The sequence below is a fragment of the Gorilla gorilla genome, chromosome 7, assembly GCF_029281585.2.
Source record: "Gorilla gorilla gorilla isolate KB3781 chromosome 7, NHGRI_mGorGor1-v2.1_pri, whole genome shotgun sequence".
NCBI classification, from domain to species: domain Eukaryota; kingdom Metazoa; phylum Chordata; class Mammalia; order Primates; family Hominidae; genus Gorilla; species Gorilla gorilla.
The window spans coordinates 27,573,164-27,600,560 of NC_073231.2; the positions used below are offsets into that span (position 1 = coordinate 27,573,164).

The window sequence follows — 27,397 nt, forward strand, 5'->3', positions numbered from 1 at the left end:
AAATAAAATAAAATAAAATAAAATAAAATAAAATAAAATAAAATAAAATAAAATAATAAAATAAAATAAAATAAAATTCAGCCCCAAATGCCAGAAGCTGGTCAAGCACCCTGCACATATTAAAATTCAAGCTAAAACCTGATGCTATCCCTCTTGCCAGAGACAACAGTGCACCCAGGCCTCCAGAAAGCTTCCCTCCAAGAAAGACACGGAAACTCCGGGATGTGTGGTCCTCAGAGCTCATCACATCCTCCGGCAGGGCCTGAGGCTCTGGGAGTGATTTGCACCCGTTCCTAGAAGGGAAAACCAAGGCACGGCCAGGCAAGGGACTTGTCACGTCAGCCGGAGAGGAAGGGAGCTCTGAGCTCTGACTCTCAGGTTTATGCCTGAATGACATTTCACATTTGCAGCATCTGTCCATGACTTGCAAATTCCAGAATGCGATAGTCTGGGGCTGTCGCCAATGAGGAAAAATCACCCATTTTGAAAGTCTAGCTGGAAGTTGCATCAGGGAAAGGTACAAGGATAAGCAAGTCAAGCAAGCCAGCCTACATGAATCCACATCACAGTCGCTCTAAACTCTCAGCACTAGGCACGTTGGCAAGGCCAGGTCTTAGCTCAGTGGTCGTACTCCTTCCCCCTGTTCTAGAAGTCATAATTTTATATCAGCCCAGGCTTTCTGACCTGAGATGTCATCCTGGGGGTGAGGAGGGGTGGCAGGACAATGCTGGGAAGACATAACATCATGCCAACATCTCAACGAGAATGCATCAGTGTCAACTCTAGCCAGCCTCTGCTCACCTCGCATGCAGCCTCCCACAACCACCAGCAAGTTCCTGCATCTTCCTCTCAGAGCCTGCAGCTTTCTTACTTTGGCTACTTAAAAACAAAACAGGGCAGGGCATGGTGACTCACGCCTCTAATCCCAGCACTTTGGGAGGCTGAGGTGAGCAGATCACTTGAGGTCAGGAGTTCAAGATCAGCCTGGCCAACATGGTGAGACCCTATCTCTACTAAACACACACACACACACACACACACACACACACTAGCCGGGTATGGTGGTGCATGCCTGTAATCCCAGTGACTCAGGAGGCTGAGGCAGGAGAATCACTTGAATCTGGGAGGTGGGGGTTGCAGTGAGCCGAGAATGCGCCACTACACTCCAGCTGAGGTGACAGAGCAAGACTCTATCTCAAAAATAAATAAATAAATAGGTGGGGCGCAGTGGCTCATGCCTGTGAACCCAACACTTTGGGAGGCCGAGGTGGGCAGATTATTTGAGGTCAGGAGTTCGAGACCAGCCTGACCAACATGGTGAAACCTCGTCTCTACTAAAAATACAAAAAAAAAAAATTAGCCGGGCATCTGTAATCCCAGCTACTTGGGAGGCTGAGGCAGGAAAATCGCTTGAACCCAGGAGGCGGAGTTTGCAGTGAGCTAAGACTGCACCACTGCACTCCAGCCTGGGCGAAAGACTGAGACTCCGTTTCAAAAAATATATAAATAAATAAATAATAAAAACAAAACAGGCTGGGTGTGGTGGCTCACATCTATAATCCTCGTGCTCTGAGAAGCTGAGGCAGGAGGATAGCTTGAGGCCAGGAGTCCAAGACCAGCCTAGGCAACAGAATGAGACCTCATTTCTAAAAAAAAAGTTAAAAAATTAGCTGGGCACCAGAGATCCCATTACTGGGTATATACCCAGAGGATTATAAATCATGCTACTATAAAGACACATGTGCACGTATGTTTACTGCAGCACTATTCACAATAGCAAAGACTTGGAACCAACCCAAATGTCCTTCAATGATAGACTGGATTAAGAAAATGTGGCATATATACCCTAGAACTTAAAGTATAATTCAAAAAAAGAAAGAAAAGGTGGCATATATACACCATGGAATACTGTGCAGCCGTAAAAAAGGATGAGTTCCTGTCCTTTGTAGGGACATGGATGAAGCTGGAAACCATCATTCTGAGCAAACTATCACAAAGACAGAAAACAAAACACCACATGTTCTCACGCATAGGTGGGAATTGAACAATGAGAACAGGTGGACACAGGGAGGGGAACATCACACACCGGGGCCTGTCGTGGGGTGGGGGGAGCGGGGAGGGATAGCACTGGGAGAAATACCTAATGTAAATGATGGGTTGATGGATGCAGCGGGCCAGCATAGCACATGTATACCTATGTAACGAGCCTGCACATTGTGCACACGTACCCTAGAACTTAAAGTATAACAACAACAAAAAAAATTAGCTGGGCACGGTGGCACCTGCCCATAGTCCTAGCTCCCAGGAGGCTGAGGTGGGAGAATCACTTGAGCCCAGGAGTTTGAGGCTGCAGTGAACTAGGATTGTGCCACTGTACTCCAGCCTGGGTGACAGAGCGAGATCTTCTCTCTAAGAAACAAAACAAAACAAAACAGTGGCCTCGGCCGGGCGCGGTGGCTCACGCCTATAATCCTAGCACTTTGGGAGGCCGAGGCGGGTGGATCACGAGGCCAGGAGATCGAGACCATCCCTGCTACCACGATGAAACCCGTCTCTACTAAAAATACAAAAAATTAGCTGGGCATGGTGGCGGGCACCTGTAGTCCCAGCTACTCAGGAGGCTGAGGCAGCAGAATGGCATGAACCCAGGAGGCGGAGCTTGCAGTGAGCTGAGATCATGCCACTGCACCCCAGCCTGGGCAACAGAGCAAGACCCCGTCTCAAAAAAAAACAAAAGAAAAAACAACAGTGGCCTCCCAGATACAGACCCATGTCCCAACTGCCAGCTTGACACCTTCCTCAGCACCTGAGACCAAACACATCCAAGATGCCCTCAACTCTTCCTCTTTTCATCGAGTCATTGAGGGATGCTCCTGCCTCTAGCTTTGCAGACCTTCGTGACCCTCTCTCTTCTTCACTCATGCGCCCATTAAGCCCTAGCCAGACCTTCTTTGCCCTTCTATCAGCTTGCCATTCCCACTCCCAATTCCCAGTCAGCTGTGCAAGGAGAATCATGGGAGCATAAGAAGGGCGTGATAATGTCATCATCTCACCTAGGCCCGTGCTGTCTCCTCGCCTCTGGTTTCTTCTCCCATCCGTTCATCCTCTTTGACCACAGTGCATTCAAGGGTCTTGCTCAGATCTTCCTGGTGGTGCCTCCGCGTTAGGCCCATACCCTGCCATTCTCTGTCCCTTCTTTCTACCTATCAGAATCCTGCCAATCCTCAGGGAAAATGTTATTCATCCATTCAAAAATATTTGTCCAGTGCCACCATGTCCCAAGTGCTGTGTGAGACCCTAAAAGGACAGATACGCATGGTCCTCGCTGTCATGAGGTCCCTAATCTAGAGGAGGAGAGGCAGCACCAGCATCTCTGTGAAGCCCCTTCCCCTGCCCCCAAATAGCACGTCCACACGTTTGATTTCTTCTTTATTCCTCCAGCACTGGCATTCTGGTGACTCATTGAGTTCTTGGCTTATACTGACTATCTTGCACTAGGGTTTACTTTTCCACATCCTTTTGCCACTCAGTTGGACTGTGAATCCCCTAAGGGCAAAACTGTGCCTTATTCATTTTTGTGTTACCCACACAGTAAGAAATTATTACTGGTTCCTTCCAACCATGTTTGAGCACCCACTATAGCCAGACACAGAGTGGGTTCTCAAACATGTTTGGAAGGAACCAGTAATGATTACAGGAGTTTAGCTTAGCTAGACATGCTGAGTGCCCAAGTCCAACATTTTAATAAAGACTCTTTTTATTCTTTGTTTAATGCAAAATAAAGTTATGCAGTCCTCATCTCTCTTCCTAACATAAGCACGACTTGTGTGACTTATGGATAGACAGGAGAACATCCGTGCTTTGTCCAGGCATCCTTTTGTCACCTGAGCTCCCTAACACCCTCTCCCCTTTTCCCTTGAGATCTGACACCAACACATAGTTACTGAACTGAATTAAAAGCCGTCTGATCCTCAGCACACAGTTAGATGGCTTGGCTAAGTGTGTATTATCTGTACACAGTATGAGGCATGCTGTACTCCAGGAGTCTGGCTATGTTGTAATTATCCCCTTTTGATGATCCAATCAGAAACTCTTAGTTTAAGAGGCTGCTGGGGGACTGGGCACAGTGGTGCACACCTGTAATCTCAACACTTTGGGAGGCCGAGGCGGGCAGTTCACCTGAGGTCAGGAGTTTGAGACCAGCCTGGCCAACATGGGGCTCTACTAAAAATACAAAAATTAGCTGGGTGTGGTGGCATGCACCTGTAATCCCAGCTACTCAGGAGGCTGAGGCAGGAGAATCACTTGAACCCAGGAGGCGGAGGTTGCAGTGAGCTGAGGTCACGCCATTGCACTCCAGCCTGGGCAACAAGAGCGAAACTCCATCTCAACAAAAAATAAGCTGCTGGTAACATTCTTTAGCCTGTGACTTCTTGATGGAAGAAAGTGACAGAGGAAAGGCATTTCAACAATTTCTGTTCCTCAGCTCTAGGCAATAGAGGCCAGTGGAGGCCTGGAGAGCTGAGGTCATGCTGACACCCCCAAAGGGAAGAGCCGGTAGTCTGTTGGGGCCTTCCTCCTATAAATCAAAAGCTTTGCAACACTGCTGGAAAACTGAATGCTCTGTGTTTCATTTTCCAAGCAGGCAGCCACTTGGGTAGGTAACAGAGGCTGCTTTTTTGGAGAACGGGCAAGCCCTGCTGTCAGCAGGAAGTCGGCGGGACACCTGCTCCAACAACCAGCCCCTGTGACCCAGCAGCTCCTCCTGTCCTGGTCAGGCCTGACCACCCACCACCTCATGGTGAATCTGGTAGTTCTCTTCACAGCCATCATCACCATGGTAACACAGTCATGAGGCATGAGGCATGAGACTGTTTCTCCACTGCTGGATGGTAAGCTCAGGGTGGGCAAGACGGTCTGTTCCATCACTCCCTTTATCCTCATGTCTAGTGTAGGGTCTGGTGCTGAATCGAAATGTATCGAGTGAATGAATAAACAGATCCTTAGCAACGGACTCCTGGGGATGGGGTGGGGGGATTCCTTGGCATTGACACCCAGCATGGCTGAGGTGACTCAAATAAGCCACTTAGGCTCATTGCGGAACCAGGCTGACCGCTGCCCACTCCGCCCTAGTCACATCACCAGACCTCCCTGCAGAGCGGACCTGCCCACCCAGGGCAGGGAGAGGCTTCCTCCAGCCCAGCTCAAGCCCCCACTTCCTCCAGATAGCAACTGTCCCACAGGTTTCCTCATTCACCTCTCTCTTCTCCAAACTGCCATGCCATTAAGCACCCAATCACATTCTTCAAAGTTTGAGTATATCCTGTTCATTTATTTATTTCATCTAAAACAAATTATAAGCCTCCTTATTCATGTGTGCAATCTAACAAATAAATACAATGTTATGTATTGGTTTATTTCATCTCACAGAGTTATAATGGTATTTATACTTTTCAAAGCATTGTATCTGCAACACCCGGGCCAGAAACCAGGTTCCCATCTGTTATCCACATACACACCCTTTTGCATTTCAGATTTTCAGTTGGGAAAATAGGTCACCTTAGAACTACTTGCTTTGTGTGTCCCTTTTGGTAGCTGGCAAGCCCTGGCTACATATAGGCTCTTAGTAAATAGAATCGCGGAATGTGAGGGCTAGACAGGATCTTTTTTTTTCTTTTTGAGATGGAGTCTCGCTCTGTCGCCCAGGCTGGAGTGCAGTGGCTGCAACCTCTACCTCCTGGGTTCAAGCGATTCTCCAGTAGCTGGGACTACACGTGTACACCACCATGCCCAACTAATTTTTTGTATTTTTAGTAGAGATGGGGGTCTCATCACGTTGGCCAGGCTGGTCTCGAACTCCTGACCTCAAGTGATCCCCCCACCTTGGCCTCCCAAAGTACTGGGAATACAGGCGTGAGCCACCGTGCCCAGCCCTGGACAGGATGTTATACATCCTCTTGCCCAAGAAGGGGGAGAGACAAAACCCAGGAGAGCTACATCTGATTGTCCAGCCAGACAGTTCAGCAAAACTGAGAGTTCAGAGGCTGTGGGCCTCCACCATGGGTCCTTCTGCCCTTGCTGAAAAGTCCGGCACAAACTACCCCCTGGCTACCATTTCTCTTCCTCCTACAGAGAGAGGCCATCCAGCTACCCCGTGACCATCTGGGAATGGGGCCTCTATTTAGGCATGGGGGGACCACTATCTTCTAAACTGCAGAGGTGAAAATAGGCCCCCCTTTTTCCCCAAACCACCCAGTGCAACCTCTCTGGTGGGAGTCAGGAGAAGGATGAGATTCCTGGCTGGGAAGGGTTCAGACTTTTCAGAAGTCCTTCTAGAGACCTTTCCCTTTTAGGCTGAAGCCCTCCACCCTCTGCCGCCCCCAGACAGACAGAGCTGCTGCTGGGAGGGCAATGCTGAAACATTTGGCAGCTAACTGTGACTAATAAAAACCTGGACCCAAGGCATTTAAAAAATTCACAGCAGCCTCAGTCTCTGTGGTTAAGATGAGAAGAAAGGGCTTTTTCAGGTCTCAGAGTCCTTCCAGAAGAACGCAAGAGAGCAGAGAATGGGGGACCAGGTTCTCCCCTTGGGTGGAAAGAAATGGCTTTCTCCTCGTTCTGTCCTCATCATCCCTCTGTTGGCCCCTCAAGACCTCCTGGGCTGCCCGCTTTCACAAATGGGAAACTGAGGCTTGGAGGTCACTCAGGGGACAGGCAGCACCTAAATCTCACAGCCTGGGGATTTTCCAATCAGTTCCGGCAATGGAATTGCTTTTTGCAAAAGAGCCTTTAAAGGATGGGTAAGGAAGAAGGTGGGGTGGGGTGGGGTGGGGTGGGGTGGGGTGAGGTGAGGTGGGGAGGGATGGGGTGAAGAAAAGAGAAAAGACGAAAACCTTCCCTGATCTAACAACACACAGCCCAGCCACAAGGCTTCCTGTGAGCACATGACTGGGCAACGTGCGGAGCAGCCGGGGAGCAGAGGTTTACTCAGTAGGGCATCTGGATTTGTCATCTTTCCTTATCTAATGCTTTTTCCAACTGGTCTACCCGCCACAGGCAGGAAACAAAGCCTCTCAATTTAAGAGGCTCTGAAATCCTGGGAGGTTTGGTTGGGGCTCTGTTTGCCAGGTTTAAAAGAGATCTGTTCGTTTGGAGCCAAGAGTGTTTCACATTTGCTTATTTGCTCCTACTTACCTCCTTTTAAGAAAGTTTTGAGGATTGACCTAAAACTGATTTTCTTTATATCCAGACAAACTTCTGTTTTATAGGACAGTGTCCAGAGGCCCAAGAAGGGTCAGTCAGTGGACATAACAGCTGTGAGCTCCAGTCTCCACTGGGACTGGAACCCGGGGGTTCTGCCTTCAATTCCGGAGTCCGAAACTGAGAATATACAATAAGATATGACGGCACAGCCTGTACCAGAAAAGGGGAAAACTGAGAACCTGCCTGGTTAATTTCCTGGATGAAATAAACCAAGCCTAGTGAGTGATTCAGTGGTAGGACTAACCCAGGGCAGCACTTCGAAGTCTGCAAAGCACTTTTAGAGAAATCATCTGATTTTTTTCACCTACAGAATATTTAAAACTACCTTGTAAATGATGAATGCACACTATGTCATTCTGATGAAGAAACCATTGCCACTGAACTACAGGCCGTCACAGCTGGAAGGGATTGAATTCAACTCACTGGACACTTGCCCAATTGTTCTGCATGCTGGTCAAAAGGCAGGTTAGGGAACAAACCTGTGAACTTTCCCTTGGTGGGGTCACTTATATGAAGAAGGTGTGATTTTTTTTTCCTCCTCTAGAGGGGAATTTACAAACTATCAGGAGCCCCCAAGGATGCTCCAAGCAGCTGTAGGAGTCCAGGGAAGCACAGTTAGCTCATTAAGTGAAATTCCATCAGCCAGGCTCCAGGGCTTAGTGACTCATGCCTCTGGCATTCCAGAGTAGGATGAATTTGGTCTAGACTGATGCAGTTTTCTTCCATTCTCTGCTTTGGGAATTCCAGTGCACTCTGGAGGAAGCATGGGTTGTGAGAGTCATCTGTAATGATCTGTGACCTGTCCCCAATCTCCAGGGGTTAATGAGGGTGAATGTTACAGAACCCAGCCCACAACTTTGCAGACAGAGTAGGCATGGGAAGGGATGCGGGTGCCCTCATCACATTCATTAGCCCAGTGGTCTACGACCAGTGTGACAAGACACAGAGAAATCATTCACTGACGTTTCATTCCTGGCCGCTTTTGAATTTGCCCCTTCCAAACTGGGGAAAGTCGAGGGAGGGCTTTAACTCTCAGACTTTGATATGAAGAGTGAAAAGTCTGCACCTGGTTTCAAAGTCAAGGCCATCAGGGGCTGGAGAAAAGGCAAAGAGAGAACCCAAGCACACAATACACACGCTGGTTGGCATCCCTTCTCTCTCTGTGTGTGTGTGTGTGTGTGTGTGTGTGTGTTCTCACACACACATGATGCCAGTTTACACATGGTGCGCAATGTCAATATCCAGCTGGGCACACACTATGTGGGATGAGCGCATTTTCCCAGACACTGAGTAACAAGGGTCTTGAAACTTGGCAATCACTTAATCCCACTTCCCTCCCCATGTAGGCATCTGACCACAATATTCCTGGCAGGATGTTGTCCAGTTCATGCTTGAATTCCTCCACCGACAAGGAGCTCACCACTAACTTAGGGTAGAGCTATCTACTGTGGGGCTTCCACTGAGCCTGAGATCTATCTCCCATCACGCTCCTCTCCGCCTTGGCTCTGGGAGTTGGAATATATATATATATATATATATATATATTTTTTTTTTTTTTGAGACAGTCTTGCTCTTGTTGCCCAGGCTGGAGTGCAATGGCAGCATCTCGGCTCACTGCAACCTCCCTCTCCCGGGTTCAACCTCAACCTCCCAAGTAGCTGGGATTACAGGCGTCTGCCACCATGCCCAGCTAATTTGTATTTTTAGTAGAGACGGGGTTTCACCATCTTGGCCAGGCTGGTCTCAAACTCCTGACCTCACATGATTTGTCTGCCTCGGCCTCCCAAAGTGCTGGGATTACAAGCGTGAGCCACCGCATCCGGCCGGAAGTTGGGATACATTCTAAACATTCTTCTGCATGGTAGTTGTTCAAGTATTTGAAGAGAACCATCTCCCCCCATATCTCTTTTCTTGACAAAAAACTTCATTTCCTCATGACATGGTTTCCAGATTTGTCTCCATCCTGTTGGCCTTTCCCCTCTGGTGACCTGGTTAAGATCTGGATCCAAAACTGAACCCTGCAGTCAGCGACTGGTCCAAAAGGCAAGGAGCTTAGGGAAATAATTCTTCTATCTGTAAAGCAGTTGACATTCACTTTTTTTTTTTTTTGGTAGCAGCCCTATCATACTCTTGGCTGATACTGAGCTTTTAGTCAACCACTGCCGCTTCAAAGATTTGTTCTTTTTTTTTTTTTTTTTTTTTGAGACAGGGTCTCGCCCTGTTGTCACCCAGGCTGGAATGCAGTGGCACCATCATGGCTTACTGCAGCCTCCACTTCCTAGGGTCAATCAATCCTTCCACCTCAGCCTCCCAGGTAGCTGGGACCACAGGCACATGCCACCATGCCAGGTTAATTTTTTTAATTTGGTAGAGACACGGTCTTGCCATATTGCCCAGGCTGGTCTCAAACTCCTGGGCTCAAGCAATCTGCTCACCTCTGCCACCCAAAGTGCTGGGATTACAGATGTGAGCCAACACAACAGGACTTTTAAAAAAAAAGATCAATAGTTTTTTAGTTATTCTCCCTAAAGTCTGCACTGTGTGACTGTTTTTTTCCCCATGAACTTTGATATAGGACCTTCTATCCATCCCTAATATGTTACAGCTTGGGCCCATTATTTCAACCTACAGCAGTTTTTCTGAAAGTTCATTCCATAATTTTATACTCCAGCAATCTCTCCTAGTTTTGTATCTCCCATAGATTTTATCAGTATACCTTTTAATTTCCATGAACTTTCCTGATACATGATGGGGAGGCCGGAACAGAGCCCTAGGGCTCACCATCAGAGACCATCCACTCTGTTTACACAAATTAGTCAGCAGTTCACCCTGGGTATCATTAGTCACTATGTTCATGACTTCACCCAACTGCACGTCCACCAAAGCTATGTCTCTTCCTCTTATCCACAAAAATTTAATAGCAGGCATTTCTTTAGCTGAGAGGAATGATCCTATGACTTCAGCTACTGACACAGGCCATTCCGGAAGGTATTTTGGAGAAACGTCTCAGCATCCCATAAATATCCCACGTAGGTGGTCCAGGCGGTTCTCTACCCATCAGGCCAGCACTGCCAGTAAGCATGAGCCTTAGCCACAAAGCCCTGGATGCAAGAATCTTCTGGCAACTCAAGGAGGTTCTCCCCAGACATCCTGAGGTCTAGGCCCTTTCATGACCTACTTTCAGCGGCTACCAAAGGGAAGAAGTTGCAGGGGACTGATCATCAATGAAAGTTCCCTAAGTCTCTGTGGTTGGGCCAGAAAGCTTCCCCCTGGCTCATGGTCACCAGCCTGATCTGTCTGACAGCCAGAGGGAGGCCTTCTAGGAAAATGCAGAGTGTGTAAGGCTGTGGATGTCACCTGGCCTTTTAAGCCAGACATCTCCATAGGTTGCCCTCTCTGGGTTTCTGGAGATTTGTGAGGGCCCATGCTCCTTGCCTTGGAAGGATCCCCATCTTTCTCCAAGCTGTACATCTTGTCTTGCAGGTTGTAAGGGCTGGAGGACAAGGGCTATGTTTTCTTTCCCTACTGGTGTCCCAAACCAGCAGGTACCCAACAAATGCCGAGAATAAAGGTAGGGGCTAAGCTTTCCCATCATGGAATCTCAGCCTTTCCAGAGTAAGAAAGTTGTCTCCAACATATTTTTTTTTCAGTCTTCTTTTTTTTAGACGGAGTCTCGCTGTTGTCGGCTCAGGCTGGAGCGCAATGGTGGGATCTGGGCTCACTGCAACCTCCGCCTCCCAGGTCCCAGCAATTCTCCTGCCTCAGCCTCCTGAGTAGCTGAGATTACAGGCACCCGCCACCATGCCTGGCTAATTTTTGCATTTTTAGTAGAGACGGGATTTCACCATCTTGGCCAGGCTGGTCGCGAACTCCTGACCTCAGGTGATCCACCTGCCTTGGCCGCCCAAGTGCTGGGAATTACAGGCATAAGCCTCGGCGCCCGACCTTTTTCAGTCTTTTCTGTGTTTACTCCACCCCATGAAAGTTCTGCTTTTGAAATGACCCAACTTATTTCGCCCTGGAAATATTAAGCATTGGAACTGGCACTTAGTAGGTATTCAACAAACAGTGTGTGTTAATTTAATTGTTTGGGTAATCTAATCTAATCTAATCTAATCTAATGAAGTGCCACTCAGAGTCCTTTTTCCAAAATCATTTTTTTTTCTAATGGCAGACAAGCCTTCTCATCATTTTCTCAACACAAAGCTCACTGATGTTTTGGCCTGTCTTTTTTTTTTTTTTCAAGCCACCAATGACTTTCTTATGCTAAGAAGCCTGGGTCTTCACTGGACACTCCAAGTAGATTATCCTGAGGTTCTAGGTTGAACAGAGGCCCATCCAAGATGTTACAAATCAGCTCATGGTCCTATTAGGCAGGACAAGCTGTAAAGAAATTATTTGCTTCCATGTGCGTCTCATTGCTATTTAGCTTAATATTTTATCCTAGGAGATTCTTCACCTAAGGGGATAACAATTTCTGGCTCACATTTCTGGGGAGAAGAAAATTTGGGAGTTGGAGATGTTGTTCCCATTAGGTACCTAGAATTTACCTATTGGATACAATGATGCATAAGATACAGCCCCTGCCCTCTGGGAGCTTCCAATCTCATGGGAGAGATAAGATGCACATAAGTGGGGGCTAATTATTGCTCATGAGGTTATAAGGAATGAAGATGGAAAATTTTGTGAAACTGGGTTGGACAAGCCCATCTGTCAGATCATAAACTTCATGGTAAAGAAAGCAAAGCTGTCATGAGTGACTGAAGACTGACGAAAGTATATCAACTCCATCACGATCTCTCTAGTTATCTTCAATAAAATAGCAGCATTTGACAGGTGTCGACCAGAAGCAGTCTCTTCCACAGCTGAGAGAAGCCTGGAAATCCTTTTCCATGCTATACTGCAGGGTTGGACAAATTCCCAGCACACGTGGGAACATATATGGAGAGAGAAGGACTGTGTGAGCCATGACAGTAAAGGCCACAGTCTTGGGAGAACTTCCTCTGGAGCCCAAGTAGGGCAATTTCAAGTCACCTTTCTTCTGCATTAGTGCTGGGGTCAGCTGGAGGCTGAAGCACAGCGAAGGTTCCTTGGTCTGGATTTGGGGCAGATCCCATAATCCCTTGGGGGTGGCGTCTGACATGTTCCTTGAGGACAGGAGTGTTAGCTGCCAATTCCTCCTGTCCTAAGCCCCACATATGTTGCACATAAGAGTAATGTAATAAGTGTGTGTTAATTTAATTGTTTGGGTAAAGAATTTGCCAGAAAGTTAACCCTGAAATTTAGCCATAAATGTAGATTTTCAAATGCTGAAATTATCAGTCTGGCAACATCAGAATCAATCTGGGGCTGCTTAAAGAAAAATAACCTAGTCCCATAGCAGGATATTTTGAGTCAGCGGGTCAGTGGGGAGGCCCCAGTACCTGCATTTTTTTTGTTTTTTGTTTTGAGACGGTCTCGCTCTGTCACCAGGCTGGAGTGCAGTGGTGCGATCTCAGCTCACTGCAAGCTCCGCCTCCTGGGTTCATGCCATTCTCCTGCTTCAGCCTCCTGAGTAGCTGGGACTACAGGCACCCACCACCACGTCTGGCTGGTTTTTTTTGTTTGTTTTTTTTTGTATTTTTAGTAGAGACGGGGTTTCACTGTGTTAGCCAGGATGGTCTCGATCTCCTGACCTCGTGATCTGTCCGCCTCAGCCTCCCAAAGTGCTGGGATTACAGGCATAAGCCCCCGCACCTGGCCCAGTACCTGCATTTTTAAAGTGATTCCAATCCTCAGCTACATTGGCCAGTGGTAGCCAGCTTCCAAGATAGCCCCAGCAACCCTACCTTGTGTCACACATTTGTGTAATCTCCTCCCACTCTCTACCAAGGTTAGTCTGTGTGATCCATAGAATACAGCAGAAATGATGGCCTATCACTTCCAAGATTAAGTTATGAAACATGACTTCCATCCTGTGTTCTTTCTCTCACTCTCGTTTGCCTCACTCACTCTGAGGGAAGATAACCATCATGTCCTGAGGCCACTCAGGCAGCCTACGAAGAGGCCACATAGAGAAGAACGGAGGGCTGCAGTCTACAGCTAGCAAGGAACCACAGCCTGCCAACAACCATAACAGCCTGCGTGGGAGGGGACCTTCCAGCCCCCATTGACAGCCTGAGTGCAACTCCATGAGAGACGCTGAGCAGAATCAAGTAGCTAAGCCGTTCCTCAATTCCTGACTCTCACAAACTGTGGGAGATAATAAAGATTCACTCTTTTCAGCTGCAAAACCTGGGGGCAATTTGTTACGCAGCAATTGATAACTAATACATTTTCCCACCCAAAGGGCAAGCTCCTGAGCATGGCACTGGAGGTGTTTCATGCCCATCTTTCCAGCTTCAGTTAACCCTACTCCCAGATGCACTCTCCCTGAGATCACGCTCTGCTTATCCCAGCCCAACCTTCACACCTCTGTGCCTCTGCCCATGCTGTTCCTTGTGCCTGGAATGCACTTTCCCCATGGATGGGATTCCCTTCTCCAGAAATCCTTCCCTAAACTGCCCTTGTATCTAATCCCATTGGGCAAGGTACCCTCCTTCCTGCTCACACACACTTCTTGAAATCAATACGCAAAAAAGCGAGTTACATGGAAGAGGAAAAATGTTTGCATGAAGGAAACATCAAGAGCACATGACTTGCCTCTATCTGATTGATCAACGAATTGTCAAATTTGAACCCAGGAATCCTTTTGTCGCTGCACACCACACCGACATCCTCCGTGTGCTTGCAGTCGGTGACGCCCCAGCCATTGGAGGTGCATGCTGCAAGGGTCGCCTCGTTGCCAGTACAGTGGAGATTGTCTAACCAGATGGGCCCTGAAGGAGGCAGAGAGGAGAGAAACCAAGTGCTGCGTCAATGCAGGTCTGAGTCTTTGCGGGGCACCAGTGTCTCACATGGAAAGAGAATTTTTCTCTAATTTTGGCAGCTGTGTGTGGCCATCAATTTTTATTATATTAAGATATTGCACATAACTCTAAACCATGGGGATTCCTGGACCACAGTAAGCACCTGATGTGATCTGGGAATGTAGTAGATTGAACATGATTAGGATAGAAGTTAGATTTAAGCCCAGAAGTTGCATGCGATAGTGGAAAGAGCGGGGCTTTGGGTACCAAGCTGGGTTTGAGTTCTCGTTCAGCCACTTAGCTGTATAACCTTGGTCAAGGGCCCTTTTTCTTATCAGTAAAGTGGGGCTAACAATGACACTTCAGCTGCACAGCTGTGTGCAGATTAGAGATACTACGAAGCCTGTGCCTAGTTCATTGCTGGCCACAGTTACTAAAAATAGTGATAATGATGATAATGATGACGATGATGATGATGCTTTAGTGACACTGATTATGGCATAAGCCAGTCTCACCTTCCATCCACAGCAGAGGCTGAACTTTGACCCTTCAGGGAAAAAGTAAACTCTCCTGCCACTGAAGGTTTGAGGTTTGTGGGGTTTTTTTTGTTTTTTGGTTTTTTTTTTTAGACAGAGTCTTGCTCTGTCGCCAGGCTGGAGTGCAGTGGCGTGATCTCGGCTCACTTCAACCTCCGCCTCCCAGGTTCAAGTGATTCCCCTGCCTCAGCCTCCCAAGAAGCTGGGACGACAGGCGCATGCCACCACCCCTGGCTAATTTTTTGTATTTTAGTAGATGGAGTTTCACCATGTTGGCCAGGATGGTCTTGATTTCCTGACCTCGTGATCTGCCTGCCTCAGCCTCACAAAGTGCTGGGATTACAGGCGTGAGGCACTGCGCCCGGCCTGGTTTGAGGTTTTTAAGGCATTTTCACATGTAGTATCTCCTTGGTTTTCCCATAGCATAAGGACGAAGTGGCATGATTATCCCACCACCACCCCTTGAACCCAGAAGCCTGGGCCTTGACTTCCTATTCAGCTCCTCTTACTTCCCAATATTTCCCATCGCTGGCTCAGAGACAGCCCAGCCAGACTGGCCCACGGAGCCACCTCATCATGTTCCAGAAGGCCGCCATGGGACTCTGCTTACCTCCCGTTTTTTTTGCCTCACTTGCACTAAGTAGAGAATTCAGTGTGCAAAGTGTTAGAGGGTGAACCACAGTGAAACACCACCTCACACCCTTAGGATGGCTACTATCAAAAAAACAGAAAATGGGCCAGGCAGTGGCTCACGCCTGTAATCCCAGCACTTTGGGAGGCCAAGGCAGGTGGATCACAAGATCAGGAGATCGAGACCATCCTGGCCAACATGGTGAAACCCCGTCTCTACTAAAATACAAAAAATTAGACAGGCGTGGTGGCACGTGCCTGTAATCCCAGCTACTCGGGAGGCTGAGGCAGAGAATCGCTTGAACCCAGGAGACAGAGGTTGCAGTGAGCTGAGATCACACCACTGCACTCCAGCCTGGTGACAGAGCAAGACTCCGCCTCAAAAACAAAACAAAACAAACAAAAAAACAGAAAATGACAGTGCTGGCAAGGGTGTGGAAACTGGAACCCTTGTGCACTGTTGATGGGAACACAAAATGGTGCAGCTGCTGTAGAAAACAGTGCGGTGTTTCCTTAAAAAATTAAAACTAAAATTACCATATGATCCAGCAAAAGAACTGAAAACAGTCTCTAAGCGATATCTACACACCTGTGTTCATAACAGTATTATTCGCAATAGCCAAGAGGTGGAAGCAACCCAAGTGTCCATCAACAAAATGTAGTCTATCCATACAATGGAATATTAGCCTTCAGAAGGGAGGAAACTCTGAAACCTGCTGCAATATGGATGATTCATAAAGACATTATGCTAAGAGAAATAAGCCCATCCGAAAAGACAAATATTGTATGGGGTATCTAGAGGAGTCAAACTCACTGAAACAGAAAGTAGAGTGGTGGCTGCCAGGGCCTGGGATGAGAAAGAAATGAAGGTGGTTGTTTAATCGGTGCAGAGTTTCAGTTTTGCAAAATGGAAAAGTTCTGGTGATGATGGTTGCACAACAATGTGAATATACTTAACACTACTGAACTGGACACTTAAAAATATTTAAGGCTGGGCTGGGCACAGTTCACGCCTGTAATCTCAACACTTCGGGAGGCCAAGGCGGGAGGATCATTGAAGCTCAGGAGTTCGAGACCAGCCTGGGCAATATAGCGAGGCCTCATCTCTACTAAAAATCAAAACATTTAGCTGGGCATGGTGGCGCACGCCTGTAGTCCCAGCTATTCAGGAGGCCAAGGTGGGAGAATTGCTTGAGCCCAGAAGGTTGAGGCTGCAGTGAGCTGTGATTGTGCCATTGCATTCCAGCCTGGGTGACAGGGAGACCCTGTCTCCAGAAAAAAATCCAAAAAGTTAAGGTGGTAAATTTTATGTGATGTACATTTTGCCATAATTTTTTTTAATTATAAAGTACTAGAGGGTTTTCAAATAGTGATTTTTATTAAGTGCCACTGCAAAATGAAAGAAAACAAATCTAAACCTCTCATTTTTCTCACTGCTCCTTTTAGGAGTCTAGAGCAGCAGACATAGTCAAACAAACCTGGGTTCAAGTTCCATCTGCCACACACTGGGGCACTGTGTGATGCGGTGGACTACCTCACCACACCTGCTTCTCATTTCTAAAGGCAAAATAATGATGCCAAGCAAACAGGTTGCCATGGAGACTCAATGAGGTAATGTATGTGCCTGGTACGCTTTCAACCTCCCTTTCCCTTTCCTTCTTCCAGTCCTTCAGAAAAGCAATGCATTCTACTGCTTCCACGATGTAAGAGAAAAGCAAATAAAAACAGTCCCATTGGAGAGATTAGAAAACCAAGGAGAGATATGGAGGCTCTTCAAGGTCGATAAGGATCCCGGGGCCAGTCTCCTGACGTCCAGGCCCTGCTGAAACGTGTCTGTTCTCACGGCTGCTGGTCAGGGCTCAAACAACAGCACCTTGGATCCATTGTGGAGAACAAAGAGCTAATTGAAAACATCTGGGCTGAGGTTTTCCAACTGGCTTCTTATTTTGGCCCAGTTTCCAAGCAGTCAAGCTCCACTGAAACGTACACTCCCTAATTGATTGCTGTCTCAACAACAAACCAATGTTTGTCTTGCTAAGTACTAGCAACAGGAAAGACCCTCCATGTTCTAAGCGGAATGTTCTGTCGCAAAGCTGCCAAAGTGACAGAGATGGTGAAAAGCAGTGGCACCCTATTCCATCTGCAGTGAGAGAAACCCCCCTCGCTAAGGACCTGGAAGTCGACCAGTGCATCATCAAAGGAACTGAGAACAGCTGCAAACCAGAGACCCTATGGAGCCTGCCCCAAACAGCTGCTCTCTTATGAAACTTCCATGGACCCCCAATAATCTTCCATGGACCCCTTCCACATATGCTTGGTCAATTTCTACTTAGATGGCAGATATGTGTATTTGTACTTAGCCCAAGATGGCATCACCATGCATGGTATACTCGTTTGGCCTGATTTCATAACAAAAATTTTTTTGTTTTTTGAGACAGTGTCTCAGTCACTCAGGCTGGAGTGCAGTGGTGCAATCATAGCTCACTACAACTTCTGCTTCCCAGGTTCAAGCAATTCTCCCACCTGAGCCTCCCAAGTAGCTGGGACCAAAGGCACATGCCACCATGCCCAGCTAATTTTTGTATTTTTTGGTAGAGATAGGATTTCACCATGTTGGCCAGGCTGGTCTCGAACTCCTGACCTCAGGTGATCTGCCTGCCTCAGCCTCCCAAAGGGCTGGGATTACAGGCATGAGCCACTGCAAAGGGCCCTTTTTTTCCCCTCTACAGGCTTAGTGCTTATTAACTAGACTACTCCGATTCCAATGCAACCAGCTTCTGGGTCTGCCTGCTGGAAAGCAGGGCGGTTCTAGGTACAATCCAGTAGATGCCTCCTCAGAGCTGCCAGGAAAGCCGTGTCCTTGGGACACAAGATAACAGTCAAACTTTGGACACAAGAAAGTCATTCAATCAGAAGCCAAATTTTATGTTACTCTTTGCTTCCAATGCCTCTCCTGATGAAAGAAGAGATAAATATATATATACAAGTTAACAGATCATTAGGAAGGTGAAAATCATAAATGAAATTCAGTTGGAATGCCAGAGCCCAGGACAATGGAAATTATTCAAGTTAGACTGTGTGGGGTCACAAATGGGTGCAGTGGGTCACACCCGTAATCCTAGCACTGTGGGAGGCCAAGGTGGGCAGATCACTTGAGGCCAGGAGTTTGAGATCAGCCTGGCCAACGTGGCAAAACCCCGTCTCTACTAAAAATAGAATTAAAAAAATCAGCTGGGCCTAGTGGCACACACCTGTAATCCCAGCTACTCGGGGGGGCTGAGACGGGAGGATCAGTTGAATTCGGGAGGCGAAGGTTGCAGTGAGCCTAGATCCCACCACTGCACTCCAGCCTGGGTGATAAAGCAAGACTCTGTCTCAAAGAAAAGGAAAGAAAAAAATCTGTGGGGTTACAATGTGGTTATCGCTGGCTTCGTCGCTGTGGTCTAAAGAATGAGGGATGTGACTGGGAATAGGCTTAGCCTCCTGATTCTGAAGACAGGTGAAGGAGAGCAACCACCTTAGCTTCAGCTGCTATAACCTCGAACAGGGGTTGAGAAACAGGACAGCTGCTCCCTCCAGAACTCTCTAAAAGGGCCTGTGGTTTACCTGAGCTCAGAGATGCTTTGGGAGAACAGTCTGTGAACAGGCCAGGCTAGAAAACCCAGAACGTCCCTGGTGCCCTCCCTGGTTTCACTGCTCCAGCCTGAAGTTCAGAGGAGCTTGAGGGGTCCTGGAGGGGCAGCCTTATCCACAGTCTGACCGGCACGTTAAGCCCCTAAGCCCCACCGGAGCAAGCCCTGGGCGCTGGCCACGTTCTGTGCTCACTATACCAAGAACTCTTTTGCCAACTCTTTCCTATTCTGCCAAATCAAAATGAATCAATTAGCTAATATTCACTGAGTGCCCACCATGTACCCAGTGATAAAGATCTGGACTGATGCTGGTGAAATTCAAATACATTTAGATGTAAAAAGGTCTCTCATGTCATAAACCAAGCACCACTTCACGTAAGCAGCTTAACTCGTAAAGCCTTGAACACAAGACAGAGTTGTTGGTTTTTTTTTCAAGCATCTGTTTCTTTCTCCTCTCTTTGACGTTATTCCTTTTATAAACCTTGATGATTTCCATGTCCACAAAGATGACCTCTCCAGTACTCCTGGTCTCTTCGTTAATACACCTCCTCTCTCAGAGACTGTCCTCCATCCTGCGCCAGCCGCTGTCCCATGGTCATAGCTCAGGTCTCTCATTACCAGAGATTGCACCCTTCAATCTCCATTTCACCTTTCCTGCTCTGCACCCACACACAGCTCCCTTCATCTTTTAGTAAACTTCTTGTATCTCCATCTGAACAGAGACCCGCAATCCAGTGATCACAGCAGCTATGCACAATCCTTCAACTTCTCCACTTATTACGACCCTCCTTACCCAGCACAGTCTCCATGGACCATGAGTTTAATCCTTGCCTTTCATATTCCCTCCACTCCTTGGAACTTTTCACTCTTCACCACGCTTGTATGGCAAAGTCCCACCTGGGTAAAAACCTGTCTCCTACTACCCCATGCCTGCTCCTGATGGGGAAAAACCACAACCCCCTTGTCTGACAACAGGTGTTTTAAATTGAGGTTGAAATAAAATTAAGTTGTCACTGGAAAAATACCCAGTCACTGGAAAGCATTTGTTATAAAATAATGAGCGTTGGAAAGCCTGGAATGGAAAACATGAATCTGAGGTTACCCCTGGATCGCTCAGCCAGCCGGATAAACAGAGATGTGGAAGTATCGGACGTTTGTTTAAAGAAGACAGGAAGTGGGTTCTAAAGCCCAGCATTTGCTAACTTCACTGCTGTGGCTCTCATCGCCCAGAGCGAGCTGCAGAGAACATCTGACTCTGTGCTGTCTCCTGATCCAGTTACCCCAAAAGGAAATTTTCAATTGCATGGAGGTGAGATGTGTATGAGATGGGACTTCCTTTCTCCTATAATTTATAGAATAACAGAAAAGTTGGAAGGGAGGATAACAGTTATCAATTTCAATGACTCCCAAACCTGTCACTTTGCAGGCTTCCAAGAGAGACAAGAGTCCTGGGCTCCAGCCCAGACCTTTTAAACTAGATTATGGTGGGTTGAGGTCTGCGCTATTCTGTACTTTTAAGCTCCCTTGGGCGATTCTTACGCAGTCGGCATTAGCCCTTTAGTCCAGGACAGGAGTATAGGCAGCTCTGTTTTAGTCCAGTAGCCAGACTTGTGCTGAGGTCTGGGCTGCAGCTCAGCCGGGCGGGCGGGTGTGGGAGCTTCCTTTGCCTGGCTGACCCAGAGACAGGAAACTCTTAGCTCCTGGAAAAATGTTTAAAAAGAAACAATTCCCTCCACCCTTATCTCTTTCCTATTTGGGAACATACACTGTCAGGGTTTCAGGGGTTCTTAGCCCAACTTCCAGATGGGGAAAATGAGGCTGGAGAGGACATGCGTCTTCCTACAAAGTGTGGTGTCAGAGGTCAGTACAGACTGAGCTCTAGGTTCAGGGCTTCAAACTTTGTCCTGCCTCAAAGCTGTTAAAGCAATTTTTTGGGTTTTTGTTTTGTTTTTTGTTTTTTTGAGATGGAGTCTCGCTCTGTTACCCAGGCTGGAGTGCAGTGGCGCGATCACGGCTCACTGCAGCCTCCGCCTCCCGGGTTCAAGCGATTTTTGTGCCTTAGCCTCCTGAGTAGCTGGGACTACAGACACTCGCCACCATGCCCGGCTAATTTTTGTATTTTTAGTAGAGATGGGGTTTCCCCATGTTGGCCAGGCTGGTCTCGAACTGCTGACCTCAAGTGATCATCCCACCTCGGTCTCCCAAAGTGCTGGGATTACAGGTATGAGCCACCGCGCCTGGCCAGCTCTTAAAACAATTTTTAAAAATAAACTAATAAATTTGAACCTCACAAGGGAGGAAAGAATAGGCTAACCAACGGTGAAAAACCCAAAGCATCTGTGTGCCTATTGTGACCAAGCCCGCAATAGCAGGTTAGTGTGAAAACAATGAACTCCACATGCCAGGAAGGTGGGGGGCGTCAGGGAGCTCCAGCATGTGGGAGCCATTGTGAGCAAGAGCAAGAGGCTTTCCTAACAGGGAACGATTTGGAGTAAAGCACAACTTCCTCTGGGCTGACACAGCCCCCAGGCAGGGCATATGGGGTGGAGAGAGGAGCACAGGCCGATTTCACCCCCTACCTGGGGTCACCAACTGTCCTGGTTTTCCTGAGGTTTTCCCAGGATGTGAGACTTTCTGTGCTAAAGCCAGGAAAGTCTTGGGCAAATCAGTATGGTTGGTCACTTACTGTGCCCCTCCTCAAGCCCCCCCCGACCCCGCCTTCCTGCAGGGTGCAGCCTGAGTGGGCACAGAAGGATGCCAGTCCCTGGATGGGCATCACCAAGAATTTACACTTCGCACTGCGTGCAGCCTTCTCTCCCAGGCTGACCTCAGGGAAGGCCACTCCGGGCCTTGCCAGGTGACAGCACTCAGATCCAAAGCACAGAGTGTTTACCTTCCCCCTTGCCGTAGGAGGAGCTGGCAGTCCAGGACTTGGCCTCCACGTAGCCCAACTCCCGGCAGACGACGTGGGCAGCGTGGATGGAGAAGTCATCATCGCACACGGTGCCCCACTGGCCATCATAGTACACCTCCACCCGGCCCTCGCTGTGCTTCCTCTTCTGCCCAGCCAGGCGCAGCTGAATCTTGGCCACGTTGGCGGGGGCCTGGGGCTGGTGATACTCGGGAGCCGGTTGCTGGAAGTACTCGGGGTAATGGGGCCAGCTGTCATACTGTGCCAGGCTCAGGGGGGACAGGAGGGCCAGCACAGCCAGGCAGCTGCAGAGGTGGGAGCACAGAGGCCTCTCCATCCCTGTCTTCGGGCTGATGATCCCACGAAGGGGCCCTGTGCAGCTGGGAGGGACAGGCGGGGTACGGAAGCAGCAGGAGTTTTCTGGAAGAGAGGAGAGATGTGTTAGGATGGGAACGTGGGGCTACGGAGACCTACATAGAGAACCAGCGATTTCATACCCCTTGGCTTAATATGGAAAGCTCGTCCATTCTCGACGCCAATCCAGCCCCACTCCTACATTTCCACCACGCAGGGCTGGGAGGTCCCACCTCCTTTACCTACTGCCTTGTCATCTCTCTAGAATGCTTTTTCCAGTAGAGTTCCTGGCAGGGAACAGAGCACACTCCAACTTAATTTAAAGAGAGTTTTTTAAGACTACGGACATGCCGGCAGAGTTCTGCGGAACTAACAAAGGCTGGTGTCACACCCTAGGGCTGGCGACTCAGGGGGGCTGTGACCACCCTAGGCTTGAAGGGAGCCTGCGGGGGTGAGAACTGGAGACTGGCAGAGGGAGCTGTCTCTTAGGAGCTGTGGCCTTCACTGGAGGGTCTCAGAGCCAACCCATGGCAACGGCGGGGACACGGGAGGGAGAATAAATACCTGACTCCCTTTCCTCCCGTCTTTGAATCATTCTGGTGCCTCCTATTAGGCAAACCCAGCCCCCTTCAACTCGAAGCCACTGGCAAGGGAGCTGAGCCCATTGAGGGAGCCCGTGTGGGACGGCCTCCTGGAACACGGGGGCCGGTGGAGAAGGAGCGGGTCTGAAGGGGTGAGGGCAGGATGTTCAACACACCCACCCTCCATTAAATGAATGGCACCCCAAAACACTACAGGAACATTTGCTAGATGAATTATAATTTTCCCGTCAGCTTTGAGGGCTGCAATGCTAAATGAGTTTTAAAATCCTCAAGGTCCCGGTCATCGTTCTGGTGGAGCCTACCTCTAAGAATTCCCGAGTGAAATCATGTAGCAAGAGACCTCGTGTATCTTGGTCCTCCCGTAATTCAGAGAAAAGAGGAGACGATTTTAAAAGGAGCACACGTGTGTCTTGTGGAGAAAGATGCAGGGCCCCAAACCAGGATGAGCAGGTGGAAACTTAGGTGGGGGCATAAGGTATTTTATTTTAACCCTATGCAGAGGAGTAGGCTAATCATATTCTTCTGGTCATGGCACACTACCTTTGAGGAAGGACTGGCTAACTTTCCTGTAGTCAGAGCTGTCCAGAGCTGCCCATGGAGGGATGATCTGCCTTGGAGTGAGGCAGTTCCATGTCTGTTGGGTGACCAGCAGTGCTCAGTGCCCCGAAGAGGATGCTGGGGTGGAGATGTTAGAGCCTGGGGGACAGTCAGAACTGAGGATTTTGGAAAGCTTTCTGATGTCACCAGAGAGCCAGCCATGCTCATCCTGTGACTAACAAACAAGGCCAGAAAATGATGGAGGGTTCCTGTGATAGCTCCTGACCAACTGACCAACGCACAGCCTGACCCCCTAGTAGTGTGGCTCTGAAGGGAATCAGGGTCCTGGCCACTCATCATTCCCATCAAAGCACATCTGCATCCTCAAGCTTATCTATGTCTCACAAGAACCTTGGGGAGTAGAAGAGGCAGGTATTATTAGGATTCTTATTTTACAACAAAATCAAGAACCAGAGAGGATTAGAGATTTTGCCAGAGTTGCACAGTTAGTGCAAGCAAAGCCAGAAAGGGTCACTACCAATCTGCCATCCCATATAAAAAGTCCTGGTTCAGCTTGGATACAAAAGCCTTTATGTGTGGCACGCGCCTACCTTCCCTGCTTCGGTTCCCACGACGGTGTCTCCCTTCCCTCACCCCAGCCCTGCCCACGGCACACGTCCCATCATATCAGCCTATACCAGCTTCAGCTTTTGACACCTAGAACAACGCGCCTCCATCCCCTCCCCTCCCCTCCAAATGGCACCTGGTGCAATCCTTCCTGTTCTTCACAGAGACCTTCCTAGGTCCTCCTATCAGATTGAATGTCTTTCTGCTTCCCTTTGACATCACATTTTGCTTGTGCTTTACACTCTTGTCATGTCTGGCTCTGCCACCGGACCCTCAGGCCCAAGGGACAGAAACCACCTCTTCGTCATTTCTGCTCAGCAACACATCTGCCTCTGGATGTGTCAGGCTACCTTGCAGTAGATAAAGCTACCTGCCAAGAACAACTAGAAAAGGAAGGTAAAATATTAAGAACATATGTTCGAAGACATGAGAAAGCTACCGAGGCAGCAAGGACTGAAGGAACCAAGAATCCAGAGAGATGGGAAGGGCATTGAGGTGAGGCTCACATTTGTCTCTGCTTTCCCCCGGAAGATACTCGCCAATTCCACGGCAGTGATCAACAGGCTGAGAAGCTAAGCAAAGCTGCAGGAAACCTCCAGGGACTGGGAAGACTGGGAGTTCAGAACCTGCCAAGGACAAGGGGACCTGTTAAACAGCTCCAGGCTCTCAGATGCATTCCTGAAGAGCTGCACTCTAGAAGCCAGGGCATAGGAAGGTCGGACATTCCCATAAATGGAATCCCAAAGAAGAGGAGAGAAAGGATGTGCAGAGGAAATAATGGAAGAAATAATGGCCTAGAATTTTCCAGAATGACAAAAGACATCAAGCCCACACAGTGTAGTTTACAAGGAAAACCACATCTGGGCACATCGAAATCCAACTGCAGAGAAGACAAGATAGAAAAATCTTAAACACAGGGTAGAGAAGCTGAGTTACCTTAGAAAGAGGAGCAGAAAGACTAACAGCTGGTCCCCTCAACACAAATAAGGAGACAAGATGTTAACAGTACAACATTTTCAAAGGGCGGAAAAAAATAAGTCTGCCTAGAATCTGTGCCCAGTGAAGAGAATGAAGGTAAAATAAGGACATCCCAGATAAACAAAAGAGGAGCGAGTCTGTCACCAGAATATCCACAAGACAGAAATGCTACAGGGAATTCTTTAGGCTAAAGGAAAAATCATCCCAGAGATCAGTAAGGAGGCATAGGAAGGAATGAAGAGTATGAAGTAGGAAATGATGTAGGTAAATCTCAATGAAGATCGAGTGTGTAAAACAGGAAAAATGTCCTGTGGGGTTTAACATACATGTATGATTAAAATGCATGGCAACTGGCTGGGTGCAGTGGCTCATGCCTGTAATCCCAGCACTATGGGAGCCTGAGGCGGGCGGATCACAAGGTCAGGAGATCGAGACCATCCTGGCTAACACGGTGAAACCCCGTCTCTACTAAAAATACAAAAAATTAGCCGGGCATGGTGGTGGGCGCCTGTAGTCCCAGCTACTCGGGAGGCTGAGGCAGGAGAATGGCGTGAACCCAGGAGGCGGAGGTTGCAGTGAGCCGAGGTCATGCCACTGCACTCCAGCCTGGGCGACAGAGTGAGACTCTGTCTCAAAAAAAAAAAAAAAAAATGCATGGCAAGCGCAGCACGAAAGGCAGGAAGGCATTAAATGGAGCTCAAGTGGTTTGAGGTTCTTGTGTTGTCTGGGAAGTGGTAAAAGTACTATTGTCTATTAGACTTTAGCAAGTCTAATAAATGCGTGTTGTAATCTTTATAGGAATCATTGTAAGAACCATATACTGAAAGAAAAGTAGAACTAACAGGTTAATAAGGGGGTTTGGGGGAGAAATGGTAGAATTAAAAAATACTTGATTAATCCAAAATTGAAGCAATAAAACAAATAAAAAGTAACATAAAACAATTGTTACAAATAGAAAAAATATTAGATGGTGGGTTTAAACTCCAATATATCAGTAATTACATTAGATAAAATAAATACTCCAATTAAAAGACAAATATCATCAGAACGAATATAACAAAACAATTCAGCTTTATATTTCTTTTTCTTTTTTTTTTTTTGAGACGGAGTCTTGCTCTGTTGCCCAGGCTGGAGTGTGCAGTGGCGCAATCTCAGCTCACTGCAACCACTGCCTCCTGGGTTCAAGCGATTCTCCTGCCTTAGCCCCCCGAGTAGCTGGGATTACAGGCATGTACCACCACGCCTGGCCAATTTTTGTATTTTGAGTAGAGATGGGGTTTCACCATGTTGGCCAGGCTGGTCTCAAACTCCTGACCTCAAGTGATCCATCCGCCTTGGCCTCCCAAAGTGCTGGGATTACAGGTGTGAGCCACTGCGCCCAGCCCAATCCAGCTTTATATTTCTTAGAAGAGACAAAGAGGCTTAATGTAAAAGGATGGAAACAGATATACCATGTGTACATTAACCAGAGGGAAACTTGTACGATCAAGTTGACCTTAACACAAGAAACATTACCAGAGACAAAAAGGGATAGTTTACGATAATGAAAGTCAATCCACCAGGATAATGTAACTCTTCTAAATGTATGTGCATAGCTTCAATATATATAAAAGAAATATTGATAGAACTAAAAGGAAAAAATAGACTAATTCATAATCAGAGTGGGAGATTTTTACACACCTCTGTCAGTAACGGATAGAAGACACAGAAAAATCCTGGGGCTGAAGATGTGAATGACATAATTAACAAACTTAACCTAATTCACAAGTTTCTATAAACTGTACTCAGCAACTGCAGAAGGCAGCTATGCTCCAGGGACACATGGAAGATATAATGATACAAACATATTAAGATATTAAGATACAATGATATTATGCAGAATATGTTGTTTGACTACAGCAGAATTCAGCTATAAAGCATTAATAAAAGAACAAGTAGAAAATCCCCAAATATTTGGGAATGTTGGATGAGGAAATCTATTATCATGCATCTCCATCCAGCTCACAGTACTAAATTGATTTATTCATTCAACAAGCATTCATTGAGCTCCTACTATACCTCAGGCCCTGCTGGGAGTAGAGGTCTTTCCCATGGAGCTGACTGCCTAGCTGGAGTTCGCCTACAAGGTATCAATGATCGTTCATGGTCTGAACTACCTGAGCCGGGGTGGGGGGCCTAACTTTGAATTCAGGAAGGTTTTCCTCTTCTACACTGCCTGGCAGGGTCTTGCCATGTCACCCAGGCTGGAGTGCAGTGGCGTGATCATAGCTCACCGCAGCCTCGAACTCTTGAGCCCAAGAGATCCTCCTACTCAGCTGCCCGTGTAGCTGGAACCACAGGCAAGAGCCACCATGCCTAGCTAGGTTTATGGGTTGCTTTTTAATTTTTAAATGTATCCATCTTGTGGAAATTAAAGACACAAAGCCAATGAATTGCCAAA

At 47.7% G+C, this 27,397-nt stretch overlaps 1 protein-coding gene across 1 annotated transcript in view; it reads right to left on the reverse strand.

Moving 5' to 3' along the window:
- Positions 1 to 27,397, reverse strand: part of LOXL2 (lysyl oxidase like 2) — a 107,086-nt gene that overhangs the window by 48,991 nt on the left and 30,698 nt on the right. Inside the window, exons 2-3 of the mRNA XM_004046781.4 lie at positions 21,842 to 22,279; positions 13,945 to 14,120 (exon numbers count right to left, since the gene is read on the reverse strand). Of these exons, the coding sequence (XP_004046829.1) occupies positions 13,945 to 14,120; positions 21,842 to 22,196 (531 nt within the window). The 5' untranslated portion in view covers positions 22,197 to 22,279. The remainder of the gene's footprint in view (positions 1 to 13,944; positions 14,121 to 21,841; positions 22,280 to 27,397) is intronic.